This window comes from Mus musculus, chromosome 1 (assembly GCF_000001635.26).
Source record: "Mus musculus strain C57BL/6J chromosome 1, GRCm38.p6 C57BL/6J".
Classification (NCBI taxonomy): domain Eukaryota; kingdom Metazoa; phylum Chordata; class Mammalia; order Rodentia; family Muridae; genus Mus; species Mus musculus.
Genome location: NC_000067.6, coordinates 140,135,227 through 140,152,868, shown reverse-complemented (window position 1 = coordinate 140,152,868; position 17,642 = coordinate 140,135,227). Strand labels below are relative to the sequence as shown.

Below are 17,642 nucleotides of genomic sequence, written 5' to 3'. Positions count from 1 at the left end.
CATTTGTTGATTCTTGATCTTATACCATAAGCCATTGGTATTCTTTTCAAGAATGTGTGTTTCCTCTGTGCTTATATGTTTGAAGCTATTCCCCACTTTCTCCTCTATGAGTTTCAGTGTATCTGGCTTATGTGGAGGTCCTTGATCCACTTGGACTTAAGCTTTATACAGGAGATAAGAAAGGATCAATTTACATTCTTCTACATGATAACTTCCAGTTGATCCAGCATCATTTGTTGAAAATGCTGTCTTTTTTCCACTGGATGGTTTTAACTCCTTTGTCAAAGATCAAGTGACCATTGATATGTGGGTTAATTTCTGGTTCTTCAATTCTTCTCCAGTGATCTACCTCCTTGTCACTGTACCAATACCATGCAGTTTTTATCACAATTGCTTTGTAGTTCATCTTGAGCTCAGGAATGGTGATTCCACCAGAGGTTCTTTTATTCTTAAGAATAGATTTTGCTATTCTTTGTTTTTCGTTATTCAAGATGAATTTCAAAATTTCTCTTTCTTAATCTATGAAGAATCTAATTGGGGTTTTGTTTGGCATTGCATTGAATCTGTAGATTGCTTTCAGCAAGATGGCCATTTTTACTATATTAATCCTGCCAATCCATGAGCATGGGATATCTTTCCAATTTCTGAGATCTCTTTGTATTTCTTTCTTCAAAGACTTGAAGTTCTCACCATACAAATGTTTTACTTGCTTAGTTAGAGTCACACCAAGGTATTTTATATTATTTGTGCTTATTGTGAAGGGTGTTGTCTCCCTATTTTTTTTTCTCAGCCTGTTTATCCTTTGTGTAGAGAAAGGCCATTGATTTGTTTGAGTTAATTTTATAGCCAGATACTTTGCTGAAGTTGTTTATCAGGTTTAGGAGTTCGCTGGTAAAATTTTTGGAGTCAGATAAGTATACTGTCATATCATCTTCGAACAGTGATATTTTGACTTCTTCCTTTCCAATTTGTATCACTTTGATCTGCTTTTGTTTTCTAGGACTTCAAGTACTATATTGAATAGGTAGGGAGATAGTAGACAGCCTTGTCTAGTTGTGGATTTCAGTGGGATTGCTTCAAGTTTCTCTCCATTTAGTTTGATGTTGGCTACTGATTTGCTGTATATTGCTTTTACTTTGTTTAAATATGGGCCTTGAATTCCTGATCTCTCCAAGACTTTTATCATGAATGGGTATTGGATTTTGTCAAATACCTTCTCGGCATCTAATGAGATGATCATACGTTCTTTTTTCTTTGAGTTTGCTTATATAGTGGGTTACATTGATTAATTTCCATATAGTGAACCATCCTGGCATACCCAGGATGAAGCCTACTTGATCGTGATGGATGATCATTTTAATGTGTTCTTGGATGCAGTTGGCATGAATTTTATTGAGTATTTTTGCATTGATATTCATAAGGTTAGTTAGTCTGAAGTTCTCTTTCTTTGTTGGGACATTGTGTGGTTTAGGTATCAGAGTAATTGTGGTTTCATAGAATGAATGGAGTAGAGTACCCTCTGTTTTTATTTTGTGGAATAGTTTGAGGAGTGTTAGAAGTCTGCACTTAACCCATTTGGTCCTGGGCATTTTTTTTTTTTTGGTTGGGAGACTATTAATGACTGTTTCTATTTCTTTAGGGGCTATGGGATTGTTTAGATCATTAATCTGATCCTGATTTAACTTTGGTGCCTGGTATCTGTCTTGTAAATTGTTTATTTCATCCAGGATTTTCAGTTTTGTTGAGTATAGGCTTTTGTAGTAGGATCTGATTTTTTTTGGATTTCCTCAGATTCTGTTATGTCTCCCTTTTCATTTGTGATTTTTTAATCACAAATGCCCTTTAGTTAGTCTGGCTAAGCATTTATCTATTTTGTTGATTTTCTCAAAGAATAAGATCCTTGTGTTGTTGATTCTTTGTATAGTTCTTTTTATGTCCACTTGGTTGATTTCAGCCCCGAGTATGAATATTTCCTGATGTCTACTCCTCGTGGATGAATTTGCTTCTTTTTATTCTAGAGTTTTCAGGTATATTGTCAAGATGCTGGTGTATGCTCTCTAGTTTCTTTTTGGAGGCTCTCAGAGGTATGAGTTTTCCTCTTAGGACTGCTTTTATTGTGCATCATAAGTTTGGGTATGTTGTGGCTTTATTTTCATTAAACTCTAAAAAGACTTTAATTTATTTATTTAATTATTCCTTGACCAAGTTATTATCGAGTAGAGTGTTGTTCAGCTTCCACATGTATATGGGCTTTCTATTATTTAGGTTTTTACAGAAGATCAGCCTTAGTTTGTGGTAGTCTGATAGGATTCATGGACGATTTCAATCTTCATCTATACCTTGAGGCCTAATTTGTGACTGATTATATGGTCAATATTGGAGAAGGTATCATGAGGTGGTAAGAAGAAGGTATATCCTTTTGTTTTAGGATAAAATGTTCTATAGATATCTGTTAAAGCCATTTTTTTAAATAACTTCGGTTATTTTCACTGTATCTTTGTTTAGTTTCTGTTTCCAGGATCTGTCCATTGATGAGAGTGGGGTGTTGAGGTCTCCCACTATTATTGTGTGAGGTACAATGTGTGCTTTGAGCTTTACTAAAGTTTCTTTAATGAATGTGGCTGCCCTTGCATTTGAAGCATAGATGTTCAGAATTGAGAGTTCATTTGGTATATTTTACCTTTGATGAGTATGAAGTATACCTCCTTATTTTTTTTTTTGACAACTTTATGTTGAAAGTAGATTTTTTTCGATATTAGAATGGCTACTCCAACTTATTTCTTGGGACCATTTGCTTGGAAAATTCTTTTTCAGCCTTTTACTCTGAGGTAATGTCTATCCTTGTCCCTGAGGTGGGTTTCCTGTAAGCAGCACAATGCTGGGTCCTGTTCATGAAATCATTCTGTTAGTCTATGCCTTTTTATTGGGGTTTTGAGTCCATTGATATTAAGAGATATTAAGGAAAATAATTGTTGCTTCCTGTTATTTTGTTGTTAGAGTTGGAATTCTGTTCATGTGGCTATCTTTTATTTATTTATTTACTTATTTATTTATTTATTTATCTATTTATTTATTTATTTGGTTTTTTGGAATATTAATTTCTTGCTTTTCCTAGGCATAGTTTCCTTCCTTGTATTAGAGTTTTCCCCTTATTATACTTTGAACGGCTGGATTTGTGGACAGATGTTGTATACATTTGGTTTTGTCATGGAATACCTTGGTTTCTCCATCTATGATAATTGAGAGTTTTGATGGGTATAGTAGCCTGGGCTGGCCTTTTTTTTCTCTTAGGGTCTGTATGATGTCTTCACATGATCTCCTGGCTTTCATAGTCTCTGACGAGAAGTTTGGTGTAATTTTGATAGTTCTGCCTTCATATGTTACTTGACCTTTTTCCCTTACTGCTTTTAATATTCTTTCTCTGTTTTTTGCATGTGGTGTTTTGATTATTATGTGTTGGGGGGACTTTCTTTTCTGGTTCAGTCTATTTGGAGTCCTGTAGGCTTCTTGTATGTTCATGGGCATCTCTTTCTTTAGGTTCGGGAAGTTTTCTTCTATTGTTTTGTTAAAGATATTTACTGGCCCTTTAAGTTGGAAATCTTACTTCTTGCCTATACTTATTATCCTTAGGTTTGGTCTTCTCATTGTGTCCTGGATTTCCTGGATGTTTTCAATTAGGATCTTTTTGCATTTTGAATTTTTTTGATTGTTGTGTCAATGTTTTCTATGGAATCTTCTGCACCTGAGATTGTCTCTTCTATCTCTTGTATTTTGTTGGTGACGCTTGCATCTATGGCTTTTGACTTGTTTCCTAGGTTTTCTACCTACAGAGTTGTCTCCTTTTGTGATTTCTTTTTTCTTTTTTTCTTCCATTTTTAGATCCTGGATGGTTTTGTTCAATTCCTCACCTGATTGGTTGTGTTTTCCTGTAATTCTTTAAGGGATTTTTGTCTTTCCGCTTTAACAGTTTCTACCTGTTTACTTTTGTTCTCCTGTGTTTGTTTAAGGGAGTTATTTATGTCCGTCTTAAAGTCCTCCATAATTTTCATTAGGAGTGACTTTAGATTCATATCTTGCTTTTCTTGTGTGATGGTGTATCTAGGACTTGCTATGGTGTCAAAGTTGGGTTCTGATGATGCCAAGTAACCTTGGTTTCTGTTGCCTCTGTTCTTATGCTTGCCTCCTGCCATCCAATTATCTGAAGCATCTGAAGTGCTCCCTGCTCTTGCTACATCTTTTTGGAACCTGTCCTTCCATTAATCCTAGTTGAGTCAGAACTCCTCAGAGTCCAGCTTTCTCTGTGATCCTGTGATTCTGGGATCCTTTGATGCTGAGACTCTGGGTGTGTCAGAGTTTCTGGGGGTCAAGCTGCCTCTAAGACCCTGAGATTCTGGTGTGACCAAGCTCCTGGGATCCTTGGATCCTGGGATTCTAAGATCCTGGGCATATTAGAACACCTGGGAGTGGTACCTTCTCTGGGGTGCTATGAGACTGTCCACTGAGTTTGTGACCATGGTAGACAGTCACTGACCGGAAGGAACCTGAGCAACTGGTCAGTCGGTTTCCTGTTTTCCTGGATTCTGCTGGTCCTAGTCACTCCTGGTCATGTTGGAACAGATGTGTTCTACTCACTGGTGATTCTAAGATCCTGGGCATGCTAGAGTGCCTGGGAGTGGAGAGTCCTCTGGGGACCATGGGACTGTCCACCAAGTTTGTGCCCAAGGTAGACCGTTGCTGCCCAGAAAGCTACATTTCTTTCTTAAAGTACATTTTTAAATAAAATAGGATCTACAACTATAATGCATATTAAGCATAACTGTTTCACTGTAATCGAAGAACATTTTGCTTGAACCCTTTTAGTTTGTCTTCAGAAGTATATATTTCATGTCTTTGCATAGTCTTTTTAATTGAAATAGTCAGGGTACCCATACCTACTGTGGCTTAAGGACTAATGGGAACAAAACTCTGAAATTGTAGAAATATGACCTGCTCAGTAGATTTCCTTTCATAGTAAACACTATACAATTACTCTTTTGCATTTAGAAATTCTCTGCACACCACCGCGAGTGGAAAATGGAGATGGTATAAATGTGAAACCAGTTTACAAGGAGAATGAAAGATACCACTATAAGTGTAAGCATGGTTATGTGCCCAAAGAAAGAGGGGATGCCGTCTGCACAGGCTCTGGATGGAGTTCTCAGCCTTTCTGTGAAGGTGACATTACTCTTATTTTCTATGAATTTTAGTATTTAAGAAGTAGAACAGTGAATGGAAAAGAAAGATGGCATCACAAGTCCATGTTTAGCTGATTGCATTGAGTCCAACAATCTGTTTTCATGGTGTTTATGACTCTTAATCAGAGAAGCAGTATCTCACTAGTCCTCAGGCATTAAACCTCTGCATAAGACTAACTCCAGGGGGCCTCAAAAGAGATCATTTATCCACTAAAAGATCAAACTATAAACCATAATGTAGTTATATTGTATCAAGCCTGGTGCTTAAGAGGAACTTTTCAAACAATCATTCCAGTTTTAGGAGAACCCAATTTTCCATGGAAGCATTAGGATTCAATAGATCAGTCATGCCAAACCAAATATCATATAGCAGAGAAGAATCTCTGTCTTGGACTGAATTCACCTGAAGCTGGAATTACTGTCAACTATTTAAAAACTCTTCCTTAGCATATATTTGCTTTCAAACTGAGAAATATGTTTGCTTTTCCAACTGTCTGTCTTTCTGTACATGCTACCTAGGCTTGCTTATTTTGAACACTAGGAAAGAGGGGAGGAGTGTCAGGGGAGGGAGAGAATAGAGGCAGTGAAGAAAAGAGGCAGGAGGAGAAAAAGACTCTCCATAAAAATTTCCTTTTGAGTATTTCTCAAACACAAATATAAGTCAAATAGTAAAAGTTTAGTACTATGTTCTTGGGGGTCTTTTACCTTTGGAAGAGAGGTATCAGAGGTCACTGTCACAAGATAGTAAATAAGAGTTTGATAATAAAAATAAGGAGATCTGCATCCTAATTCATATAGGCATACAAATCTCTGACAATGGACTTCATTTTACTGAAGAAAGATTTGTAATTCTGGATGAAAAGTAGTTTCTTATTAATAAACGTACTGCATCACTTTGTACCTCAGCTATGTGTAATAAGCATTGCCTTTGTTTTCCTGGAGCAGAAAAAATGATTATCTGAGTTGATGTACAATTATCTCAAACCAAGGCACTTTAATCTCTTTGACAGTATATAGCCGAATACACAATTTGTTGCAGCTGACTTTAAAAGAATCTTGGACTCCATAAGACACCAAAATTAAAATAAGATAATATGAAAATAAGTAAACTTTCTTCCAGCTGATCATAGCCAGACCAGGGGGTTACAACAACTTCTCAGATCATTTGGATCTCTAACATATAGTAGAAACTTTCTAATGACAAGCAGGAATAATGAAAAATACCACAATCTCCTGAATAATTTATTTTAATGCATCTGTTTTCTTTACAGAATACATTTTGCAAAATTGACTTTACAATATAAGAGAACTAAGCTTGAAGTATTGCATTCTAAATGTTTCTACTAAACATTTGAAATAAGAAAACTATACAGGGGAAATATACAAGGGATAAAAGGCACCATACATTTGAAAAATTAACTACAGATAGTTAATCAGACATCATCAGGGATTTATGTTGGCAGCTTAGGGTAATCCCCAAAAGTATTTTTGTTCTTAATCAGTTTTACGAAGTTCTTCCTATATTGTCCTCTCAAATATTTGGCCATATCGTTGTTGTTTGGTATCTTAGCGCTTTTGTTTAAAAAGATACTGAGTTAAGCTATATTATTAAGAAAACCTAAATAGAAAAACATAAACTATAATGGTCATATGAAAATATGACAGTCAGAGTATGATGAAGAGAAAAAAAAGTGAGGAACACACTTTTTGTTCCTGATTCAAAATTAATGTTAAATGGCAAAAAAATTAGGAGACACACTAGATTTAAGTAGTTACCTTAGGGTGTTTTGCTGTGAAGAGACACCATGACCAAAGAAACTCTTATAAGGGACAACATTCCATTGGGGGCTGGCTTATGAGTTCAGAGGTTCAGTCTATTATCATCAAGGGGATACAGCAGGCAAGCACAGCATTGAAGGCACAGAGAGGTCTACATCTTGTTACAAAGGCAGTCAGGAGAAGATGGGCAAAGCCCATCCAAACAGTGACACATTTCCTCCAATTCACCCACACCTATTCCAACAAGGAAATACCTCCCAATAGTCCCACTCCCTGGGCCAAGCATATTCAAACCATGACAGTAAGCATATTATTATTATTATTTTAGATCAGGTTTTTACTACTATGCATGTATATTATCTGTCTTCATGAGGAACCCCAAAAACTTAAATAGGGGCTATCCTTGACTTTGTTGCCTGCTTGTGGATCCTGATCCACTTAACTGGGCTGCCTTGTCTGGCCTCGGTGAGAGAGGATGTGCCTAGTCCTGAAGTAACTTTATGTGCTCAAGTAGGCTGGCATCCAGGAGGCTTTCACCCTTTTCAGAGGAGAAGGGATAGAGGGGACATGGCAAGGGATGGTATGTGGAGAGACTAGGAGGAGAGGATAGGGCTTCAATCAGGATATAAATTGAATTACAAAAAAATACAGGTACACTGTGACACAAATTTAAGACCAATAGAAATATTGCTGCCACCCCTTCAGGGGCTAGGTTTACCCATTAGAGGTATATATGGAAAGGAAAAAAAAAACTATTCAAATAATACTTAAAACCAAAGAATTCTGTACCAGACTGTGTCAAAGAATGAATTGTGAAGAAAATGTCGAGATTGCTATCTTAATACCTTTCTTTTATAAATTAAAATATTAGATTTATATGGAAAAACATGGACAGAAGAAAGGGTAATGATAGAGACTGTCAATTTATAAACTGAACATCCCTTTGAATTCTGCATATAGGCCTGAGCCATTCACTTCTATGATTTTTTTTATTTAAACTACAGAATTATTACCATAAGGGGCAGCTTTTAATTACAGAGGTTTGCTTGAATGCCACAAAGTCCAGAAGTAAAAAGAGTAATGAAAAGTACATGCTCATATAAACCAACTATAAGGCAAATACATTTATTTATGCAGAAACTGTAGTCAATTAAAATAATTTTCTAATGTAGCAATGGTATAAGTTAGCAGATCTAGGCAAAGATGATTTAAGACACACAAAACACAAAACATAAAATGCACATTTGAGGAATGGCTTGGTGTATCAGGAGTTTAGATTCATGATTTAGTCAAAAATTATATTGTTTCTTCCTTATTCAATATGTTTTCCCAAATAAGTCAAAGAACATGTTTAATTCAAAGAGAAAGAGGTATAAAATTGAACCTGTGACTATTAATAAATAGCCCAAATGAGAATCAAGGCCAGCAATTTCGATCATAGAATTAGAAAGTAGAAGGAATAATGTTTCTTGCTCTGAATATCTTTCTGATGAAGTTATTGTCAACTTTAGAATCATGAAGTACTATATATGATGGCATCAATAGAGAAGAATTCATACCAGAGAGGAACACATACAACAGGAGGAGAGAGAGGAAACCTGACTGATTCGTTAAATATGTGAAGATGCATTCATTTCAATGCCAATTTTACATTTATCAATAGAAATAAATGGTATCTGCTGTTTAGTTTTTATATTCTTAATGTTAGTGACATTGAATATTTCTCATTATTTATATCTGCTTCTTTTCAGAAAAGAGATGCTCACCTCCTTATATTCTAAATGGTATCTACACACCTCACAGGATTATACACAGAAGTGATGATGAAATCAGATATGAATGTAATTATGGCTTCTATCCTGTAACTGGATCAACTGTTTCAAAGTGTACACCCACTGGCTGGATCCCTGTTCCAAGATGTACCTGTAAGCTTCACTTACGTCTTTAATCTCCATGATCCTGAAATTAGCCTATTCACTATGCACAGATGAAAATACACTAACAGCAAATATTTAATTTTTATTTATGCACAATCCTTAGAAATATTTTAGTTTTAAAAGTAAATATTTAATGTAATAGTATAAGTAATATTAGAATTTAAGATTCCAAGTAATATTTAAAATACATTATAGAAAACTAAAATTTTTAATTTACTACACCTTACATAAATATATGTGAATAAATACATTTTTCTTTTTTCTAATTAATAATTTTCTAAGATTTGTAATAAATTACTGGGTAAGAATATTGTCATATAAAAATCTATTTTACTTATTTATTTGCATCATAGTAAATCTCAGTAATATTTGCCCCATAACAAACCTTTGTTGTCCCTTTGTTTCTGTCAGCTAGCTTTGAATATGACTCAGCTACTGGCTCTGCATCAGTGTTTTGCTGTCAGATATTCTTGATTGTCAGTCATCAGGCGACTTTGCTAGGCACTATGTCCAACATGCCACACACACTAGGATTGGGCAAGTGAGCTCAGTTCCTTATCAGATAAGCCTCTGCATAGGTTGTTTCACAAAAGCTAACTTGCCTTGGAGTTACTGATCATAGATACAGTAGGAGTCTAGAATCCATCCATGAGCTACATGGAGCATACCATGTTTTGGACATGGCTGTTTCTTATATACTGAGTTCAACATGCACATGAAGAAGGGAATTATGTTTCTCTATCTGGAGAGCATTGTTTTGAACAATGTCAGTGGCTTCTCAGCACATGTATACCACTGTGTTATATTGAATCCAGAGTATTTAATTTCTGGCTACTCTATTCTTTTCAATTTTTTTGCCTATCTGCATCAGGAACATCTTTATGTCAGAAAGTAAGTGGTAAGTCAAAGCTGCTTGCCTGATGACCATCAGCAAAGAGATATAAGGGAATGGCCAAGATCTCAATATCCCCATCAAAGGCTGAGACCCAATGACTTAAAAGTAGGGAAAAGAAAACAAAAACAAAAAAAAAAAAAAACAACTGACACTCCCTCTGTTAGGAATCCCACAAAAACACTGAGCTATACAACTATAACATATATACAGAGTACATAGGTTAGATTCAGGCTCCCTGATTGTCAGTTGAATCTCTGTGAAATCCCAAGAGTCCAGTTTACTTGACTCTGTGAGTTTTCTTGTGGTATCCTTGATACTTCCAGCTCCTATAATCTTTCTTCCCCATCTTCTGCAGGATTCTCCAAACTCTGTCTAATAGTCAGTAAAAAGTAACTTTTATTCTCCTGAGTAATTTTCTCATAGACTTAATGTTTCTCTCTGCTAACCTAGGTCTAGTCCTGTACACTTTCATTTAGCCTCTGTTCTATCTTATCTAGGCCAAGAATGATTGCAGCCTTTGAGACTTACTGGTGTGTAAGACCACACCTTCCTAGTACTTGTTGAGCTCGGCCTGGCTTATTCAACTCAACTGTTCTGGCTTAAACTCCTCTGCAAACTGACTGAATCAATCTGGTTCCTCTCTGAGCCTTTGACTTTGTGCTCTTTTTGGCATCAAATTGACTCTGGCAATCTGTTCTAATTCTCTGGCTCCTTCTCATTTTCTGGCTCCTCCCAACTTCAGTTGTGACTAGCTTGTTCTGTCTCTGCAACCTGTCCCAGTTAAAGTCTACAAGCCTCTTCTGTGCTGCTTTCTCTTAAGTAGCCTCTCTTTCTCTCTGTTCTCATGAGAGTTGAACATACCCTATTCTGTCAAATCTTTCTTTGATTTATCACGTTGTCTGAGAATCAATTTGACATTTCTTTCAAACATTACTGCTTCCTTCTACAAACTAATATTATCTTCATTGTTTTGGATTAAAGGTGTGTAGTAAGGGCTTGTCTGTATTACAGCCAGAGTGATTAAAGGTGTGTACTAAGGCTGAGCTACACCACACTAGAGAACAGATTTTTCCTGTAAACAACACAATCTTGGGGTTCACAATGTTGTCAAAAATCCTATAATTGTTTGGCTGTGGGTCTTTGCATCTGTTTCCATTAGTTGCTGGGTGAAACCTCTCTGATGATGACTGGGCTAGGTACCAGTCTATGAGTATAGCAGAATATCATTAGGCATTATTGTATTGACTTTTTTTTTCATTGCCAGTCATGCTTGGATCTATTCTAGGTCTCTGGGACATATAGCCTCTGGTTTCTGGTCCTCAAGTCAGTGACAGGGGTGAGTTGCCATGCAACTCTCATGGCATGGGTATCAAACTGTGTCTGTCATTGGTTATCCACTCCCTGAATTCCTGTGCCACCTTTACCCCAGCACATCATTCTGGCAAGACACATTGTAGGTTGAAGGTTTTATGTCTGGTTTGGTGTCCTAAACTCTTTATGGGGTTTTGTCCCTGTTTTCATTACTGACCTTGTTAGTTTCTATATTCTCTGTGCCTTTTACTAGGTTTGGCTAAGGGTTTGTCTGTCTTGTTGATTTTCTCAAAGAAGCATCTCTTTTTTTCTTTGATTCTATTTTATTGATTTCAGCCCTATAATGTTTCTTAGATCCAAGATGGTTTACTCTCTGCTGTTAACTCCTCTTCCAGAGCTTTAAGGTGTGCCGTTATGTCACTAGTATGAGATCTTTCTACTGTCTTTATGAAGGCTTTAGTACTATGAACATTCCCCTTGACACCACTTTCATTGTTGCTCATAAGTTTGGTATTCTGTGCCTTCATTTTCATTGAATACTAGACATCTTAAATTATTTATTTCTTCCTTTACCCTGTAGTCATTTAGAAGAACATTGTTCAGTTTCTATGAGTTTATGGACTTTCTTTTGTTGTTGAAGTTCAGTTTTAATCCCTGTAGTCTGAGAAGATATAAGGGATTATTTCAATTTTCTTGTATCTGTTGAGACTAGCTTTGTGACAGAGTTTATGGTCTGTTTTAGAGAAAGTTCTGTGAGGTGTTGAGACAAAGGTATATACTTTTGAGTTTGGGTGAAATGTTCAATAGATTTCTGTTAAGTCCATTTGATTCATCACATCTCTCAGTTCCATTTTTTTCTGTTAATTTCTGTCTGGATGACCTGTCCATTGCTAGGAGTGGGGTATTATAGTCTTTGACTGATAAAGTGTTTGAGAGGAGTTATGTAAATTTTTTGTTAGTTCATTTCTTTTATATTTTTTTATGAATGTGGGTTTCCTTGCGTTTGGGGAAGATGTTCAAAATTGAGATGTGCAAAATTACTAAATTTTTTGTTAGTTCGTTTCTTTTATATATATTTTTATGAATGTGGGTTTCCTTGCATTTGGAGCAGATGTTCAAAATTGAGATGTGCAAAATTACTAAATTTTTTGTTAGTTCGTTACTTTTATATATATTTTTATGAATGTGGGTTTCCTTGCATTTGGGGCAGATGTTCAAAATTGAGATGTCATACTCATGAAATACTCTTTTTGATTAGTATGAATTTTCTTTCTGCACCACTAATGATTAATTTGTCTTGAATTCTATTTTGTTAGAATTTAGAAGTGCAAAATGATTTTGTTTCTTCGGTATATTTTCCAGGAAAATCTTTTCTAGCCTTTTACTATGGCATAATATCCATTTCTGATGTTGAGGTATATTTCTTGTATGCAGGAAAAGGATGGATAATGTTTTCTCATCTATTCTGTCAGCCTGTGCCATTTTTTATGGAGAATTGAATCCATTGACTTTGAGAGCTTTCAGTGACCATGACTGTTAATTACTGTTATTTTGATGGTGGTGGTGGCTATGTGTATGTGTGTATGTGTTTTTGTGTGTATGGTTGTATTGTGTGTGTGTCTTCTTTTACTCATGTGAGGTTATTTATTGCCTCCGATGTAGATGATATGCTTGTATTAGAGCAGAGCTTATTTATTTATTGGTTTTAGTTGATCTCTTTGATTGGAATTTTTCTTTCAAGTAATTATTGTAGGGCTCAGTTCTGGATAGTTATTGTTTAAATTTGTCATTCTCATGTTATATCTAGTTTTCTCCTTCTATGTTTATTGAGTATTTTTTCTGACCACTGTAGTCTAGGATACAATTGTGGTCTTTTAAAAGTATGTCCAGACCCTTCTTCCTTTCAGAGTTTCCATTAAGAAGTCAGCTATATTCCCAATTCTAAGAAGGGAAAAAGTGTCCACACTTTGGTCTTCGTTCTTCTAGAGTTTCTTGTGTTTAGCAAATTGTATCTTATATCTTGGGTATCCTAAGTTTCTGGGCTAATAACCACTTATCAGTGAGTACATATTGTGTGAATTCCTTTGTGATTGGGTTACCTCACTCAGCATGATGCCCTCCAGGTCCATCCATTTGCCTAGGAATTTCATAAATTCATTCTTTTTAATAGTTGAGTAGTACTCCATTGTGTAAATGTACCACATTTTATGTATCCATTCCTCTGTTGAAGGGCATCTGGGTTCTTTCCAGCTTCTGGCTATTATAAATAAGGCTGCTATGAACATAGTGGAGCATGTGTCCTTCTTAGAATTGGGAACAAAACACCCATGGAAGGAGTTACAGAGACAAAGTTTGGAGCTGTGACGAAAGGATGGACCATCTAGAGACTGCCATATCCAGGGATCCATACCATAATCAGCTTCCAAATGCTGACACCATTGCATACACTAGCAAGATTTTGCTGAAAGGACCCAGATAGAGCTGTCTCTTGTGAGACTATGCTGGGGCCTAGCAAACACAGAAGTGGATTCTCACAGTCAGCTATTGGATGGATCACGGGGCCCCCAATGGAGGAGCTATAGAAAGTACCCAAGGAGCTAAAGGCATCTGCAATCCTATAGGTGGAGCAACAATATGAACTAACCAGTATCCCCTTGTAGCTTGTGTCTCTAGCTGCATATGAATCAGAAAGTAGCCTAGTCAGCCATCAGTGGAAAGAGAGGCCCATTAGTCATACAAACTTTATATGCCTCAGTACAGGGGAAAGACAGGGCCAAGAAGTGAGAGTGGGTGGATGGGGGAGTGGGTAGGGGAGCGTGTGGGGGACTTTTGGGATAGCACTGGAATTGTAAATGAAATTAATACCCAATTTAAAAAAAGAAGATTTTTGATGAATTGAATCATATTAATAGGCATATGACATTCTTTTTTTTTTCAACTTTTTTTTTCCATTTTTTTATTAGGTATTTAGCTCATTTACATTTACAATAAATACATATACAAAGAAATTCTGTGTAGTATAAATTATTTTTATTAGTAAAATAAAATTCTTTCTAAAAATGGAAAAAAAAAGAAGTCACCTATATTCTGATAGGTTTGCCTCTATATTTTACTTGCTCTTTTGCTCTCACAGCTTTCAGTATTCAATTTTTTGAATATTTATTATTTTAATTACTATTTTGACAGGACTTCATTTTCTTTTCCCATCTATTTGTTCATTGTTGAGTGAACTTATTTTAATAGCAGAATTAGTGTGTGTCTCTGAACTCAGATCTTATGACATCCTTGCCCTGGGCTTTTGAGTAGGTTTACAATTACAAGTGAAGAATCTGTGTAGCACAGTGAGCCAGAACCCAACTAAGTTTAAGTTTCCACAATGTAGACCTGCCCAAATATATTTGCACTCTCTGTGGCTTGAATATATCTGAATTTTATTTATTTTACAGTGAACTTTCTGATATTTTCTGGATATGATAAAGATGATTAATCTCTGTAATTTCGTTGCATAACATTTTGTACTTTAAATGTTTAGTTCTTGCTCCTCTGGGATGTTTAATTACTCATCATTTTCATCAAATCTTTTAGTATTTTGGGGAAAATACATTATAAAAGGACAAGTGGAACAATACAGAAGATAATGACAATGAATCTGTGTTACACGTGATTGCAGAAATTAATCTTTTATGTCATGTTGAATATGTATTAGAATGAGACTTATCAATAAAAATTAGAAGATCTTGGGGCTGAAGACAGTAAAAACTAGATGATCTTGCGATGCGCTCATAATATTTAGAACAGTTGAAAAGCTGGTAAATGTATTGATCAGCAGGCTGAGAAGAGTACATCAACACTATGTATGATCCATGGTCCAATAGTCACTAATGATGCAGCCACAACCTGCATTTTGAAAGTGTAATCTGTCAAACAAGGCTCAGTTAGGTACTGACCACCTCAGGTGATCATGTACTTTAAGGAATGTTATGTTTCTTTCAAGAATTAATGTATAAAGAGGGTAAACATGTTCTCCTGTGCCCACTGGAGAATGAAGAGTGGGTAAAACTTTGAGGACTGTGGAAGTAATGATATTCCTACCCTGAACCATGCCTCCTTTTGTTGCTTTTTAAAACAAAATCTCAGTAAGTTTATTTAACTTATTGATATACTATGAAAAGGATGATTCTCAAAATTGTTAAAGAAGAACATTTACTATAAAAGGAATTGCACTTTTAAAACCATGTGATAAATGTATGGAGAATTTTTCTCATAAATCAAAAACTAAAATGAATGAGTTAGCCTAATGAAATTAGTTTGTCTATATACATATCTGTTGAAATAACTTATAATATATTGCACGAGGTTTCCTAAAGCAGAAACATACTTCATGAAACAGTGATATTGTTCTCATTCAATATTACAAATTATAAATAATAATCACAAATTATTACATATATAAAAGAAGTAATCATATGTTACATATAAACAATATAGGGAACAATACAGAATTTAAATTAATGGTATGGGACTAGCTCCATACGATTCCATATTCATACTATATTTGGGTTTCAGTAAAAATTATAAATAAGCAGTTATTATATTTGATATTAAAAATGTCTCTAATCCTCTTCTCTGTAGGAGTATCAGCCCTAACTTGATTTCATACAAAATGACATCCTCACAAACCAATGTTTTCTATTGTCTTATTTCCTTGTCCCAAACCCCCACTGTTCTTTCAATTCATTAAATGTAGTTTACTAATCAAGAATTTTATATGGGATTTGAGTGTTTTTCTGGTTGTTTTATTTAATTTTTTTTTAATTTCAAGTGAAACCATGTGAATTTCCACAATTCAAATATGGACGTCTGTATTATGAAGAGAGCCTGAGACCCAACTTCCCAGTATCTATAGGAAATAAGTACAGCTATAAGTGTGACAACGGGTTTTCACCACCTTCTGGGTATTCCTGGGACTACCTTCGTTGCACAGCACAAGGGTGGGAGCCTGAAGTCCCATGCGTCAGTAAGCCAATGTCTTTGTATTTAAATATGTTTTACTCTTTTAAAGAGAAAGCACATACATAATTACAGTTATGTTTCTCATGACAAACATAAGACCAAGGGAAAAACGTGTGAGCAAAAAGGCTAGTTTCTGTCCTTTGGGAGCAGCTCTTCATGAAATGTACACACACACAATAGGGACTATGGAAATGCCTTTATCTCTTGCATATTTTATTTATACAAACTAAAGATACATGCTAATCATTTAAACATTTTTTATTAATTTTATTTCTGAATGCAATGCATGCTCATTAAACAGCTGGAAAGATAACATTTAACTTAAGCAAATGAAAGCTTTTACTTTTTTTTCATTTTTATTTTTTATGTTTCTTAGGGAAATGTGTTTTCCATTATGTGGAGAATGGAGACTCTGCATACTGGGAAAAAGTATATGTGCAGGGTCAGTCTTTAAAAGTCCAGTGTTACAATGGCTATAGTCTTCAAAATGGTCAAGACACAATGACATGTACAGAGAATGGCTGGTCCCCTCCTCCCAAATGCATCCGTATCAGTAAGTAACCAGCCCTTAATTCACAAGATTCTCATGACTCTCTGTCCCTTCTGTATTAACTGTGGCAAAATGCTTCATTGTTTCCAGTGTGGATAAGTGAATATTGAAGATTCCTGATAAGTATAATCAACCTAAACACTCCTAGTTGATCTTATGCCATAATACAACAAAACATTTAGAAAACTTAATTTTATAGTACTATGTGCTTTTAGCTTACTGTGCATTTGACTCAAGATGATTATAAAATTATAATTTACCATGAAACAAAATAGCTAAACACATCATTGATATAATAACATTTTAACTGCTAATTAACTCTGATTTCTCTATGATGTGTTATGGGGAAGAGAATTCTTGAGTAGTGTGCATGACACAGTTTTGATGTTTTTTCTCCAATCTTTGTACCGATATGTTTATGTCATGTCATTTTTTTCTTGTTGTGTATCCTTATAAATGTGTGAGTTTTATCTCAATTTATTTTTTTAAAAATAAATACCTTTAAAATGTTACAACATCATAGTGTTGATATGCATTCCTTTTAATGTCACTTGGGATTTTAAAATGTGCTCCTAAGTTAATTTATACTTAACCATTTTTCAAATTTAGTTTTCTTCTAATTTATACTTTAGTAATTGTTTTTCTGAAAGGTGATGAATTCTAAAAAATAATCCTTTACTTATACATGTCACGGAAGTGGGGTTTTTTTTAGACTTAATAGTGCCAACTTTTTTTAATATAGACTTGATTGCAATTATCTTGCATTTTCAGAACAATTTTGAAATTATCATATACTATTGTCTTATTTTATGAATATGATATATATTTAAAAGTATAGACTGATTTTGAATGCTTGTCAATTGCCTTTTATTATACCACTTGGCTGATGAGAAACTTTTCTTAGCCTCATTCTTTTTTAGACA

General features: G+C 35.0%; 1 protein-coding gene across 1 annotated transcript in view; it reads left to right on the top strand.

Moving 5' to 3' along the window:
* Cfh (complement component factor h) overlaps positions 1-17,642 on the top strand; it is a 97,557-nt gene that overhangs the window by 30,543 nt on the left and 49,372 nt on the right. Inside the window, exons 6-9 of the mRNA NM_009888.3 lie at positions 5,044-5,214; positions 8,765-8,938; positions 15,979-16,173; positions 16,546-16,722. Coding sequence (NP_034018.2) covers positions 5,044-5,214; positions 8,765-8,938; positions 15,979-16,173; positions 16,546-16,722 — 717 coding nt within the window. The remainder of the gene's footprint in view (positions 1-5,043; positions 5,215-8,764; positions 8,939-15,978; positions 16,174-16,545; positions 16,723-17,642) is intronic.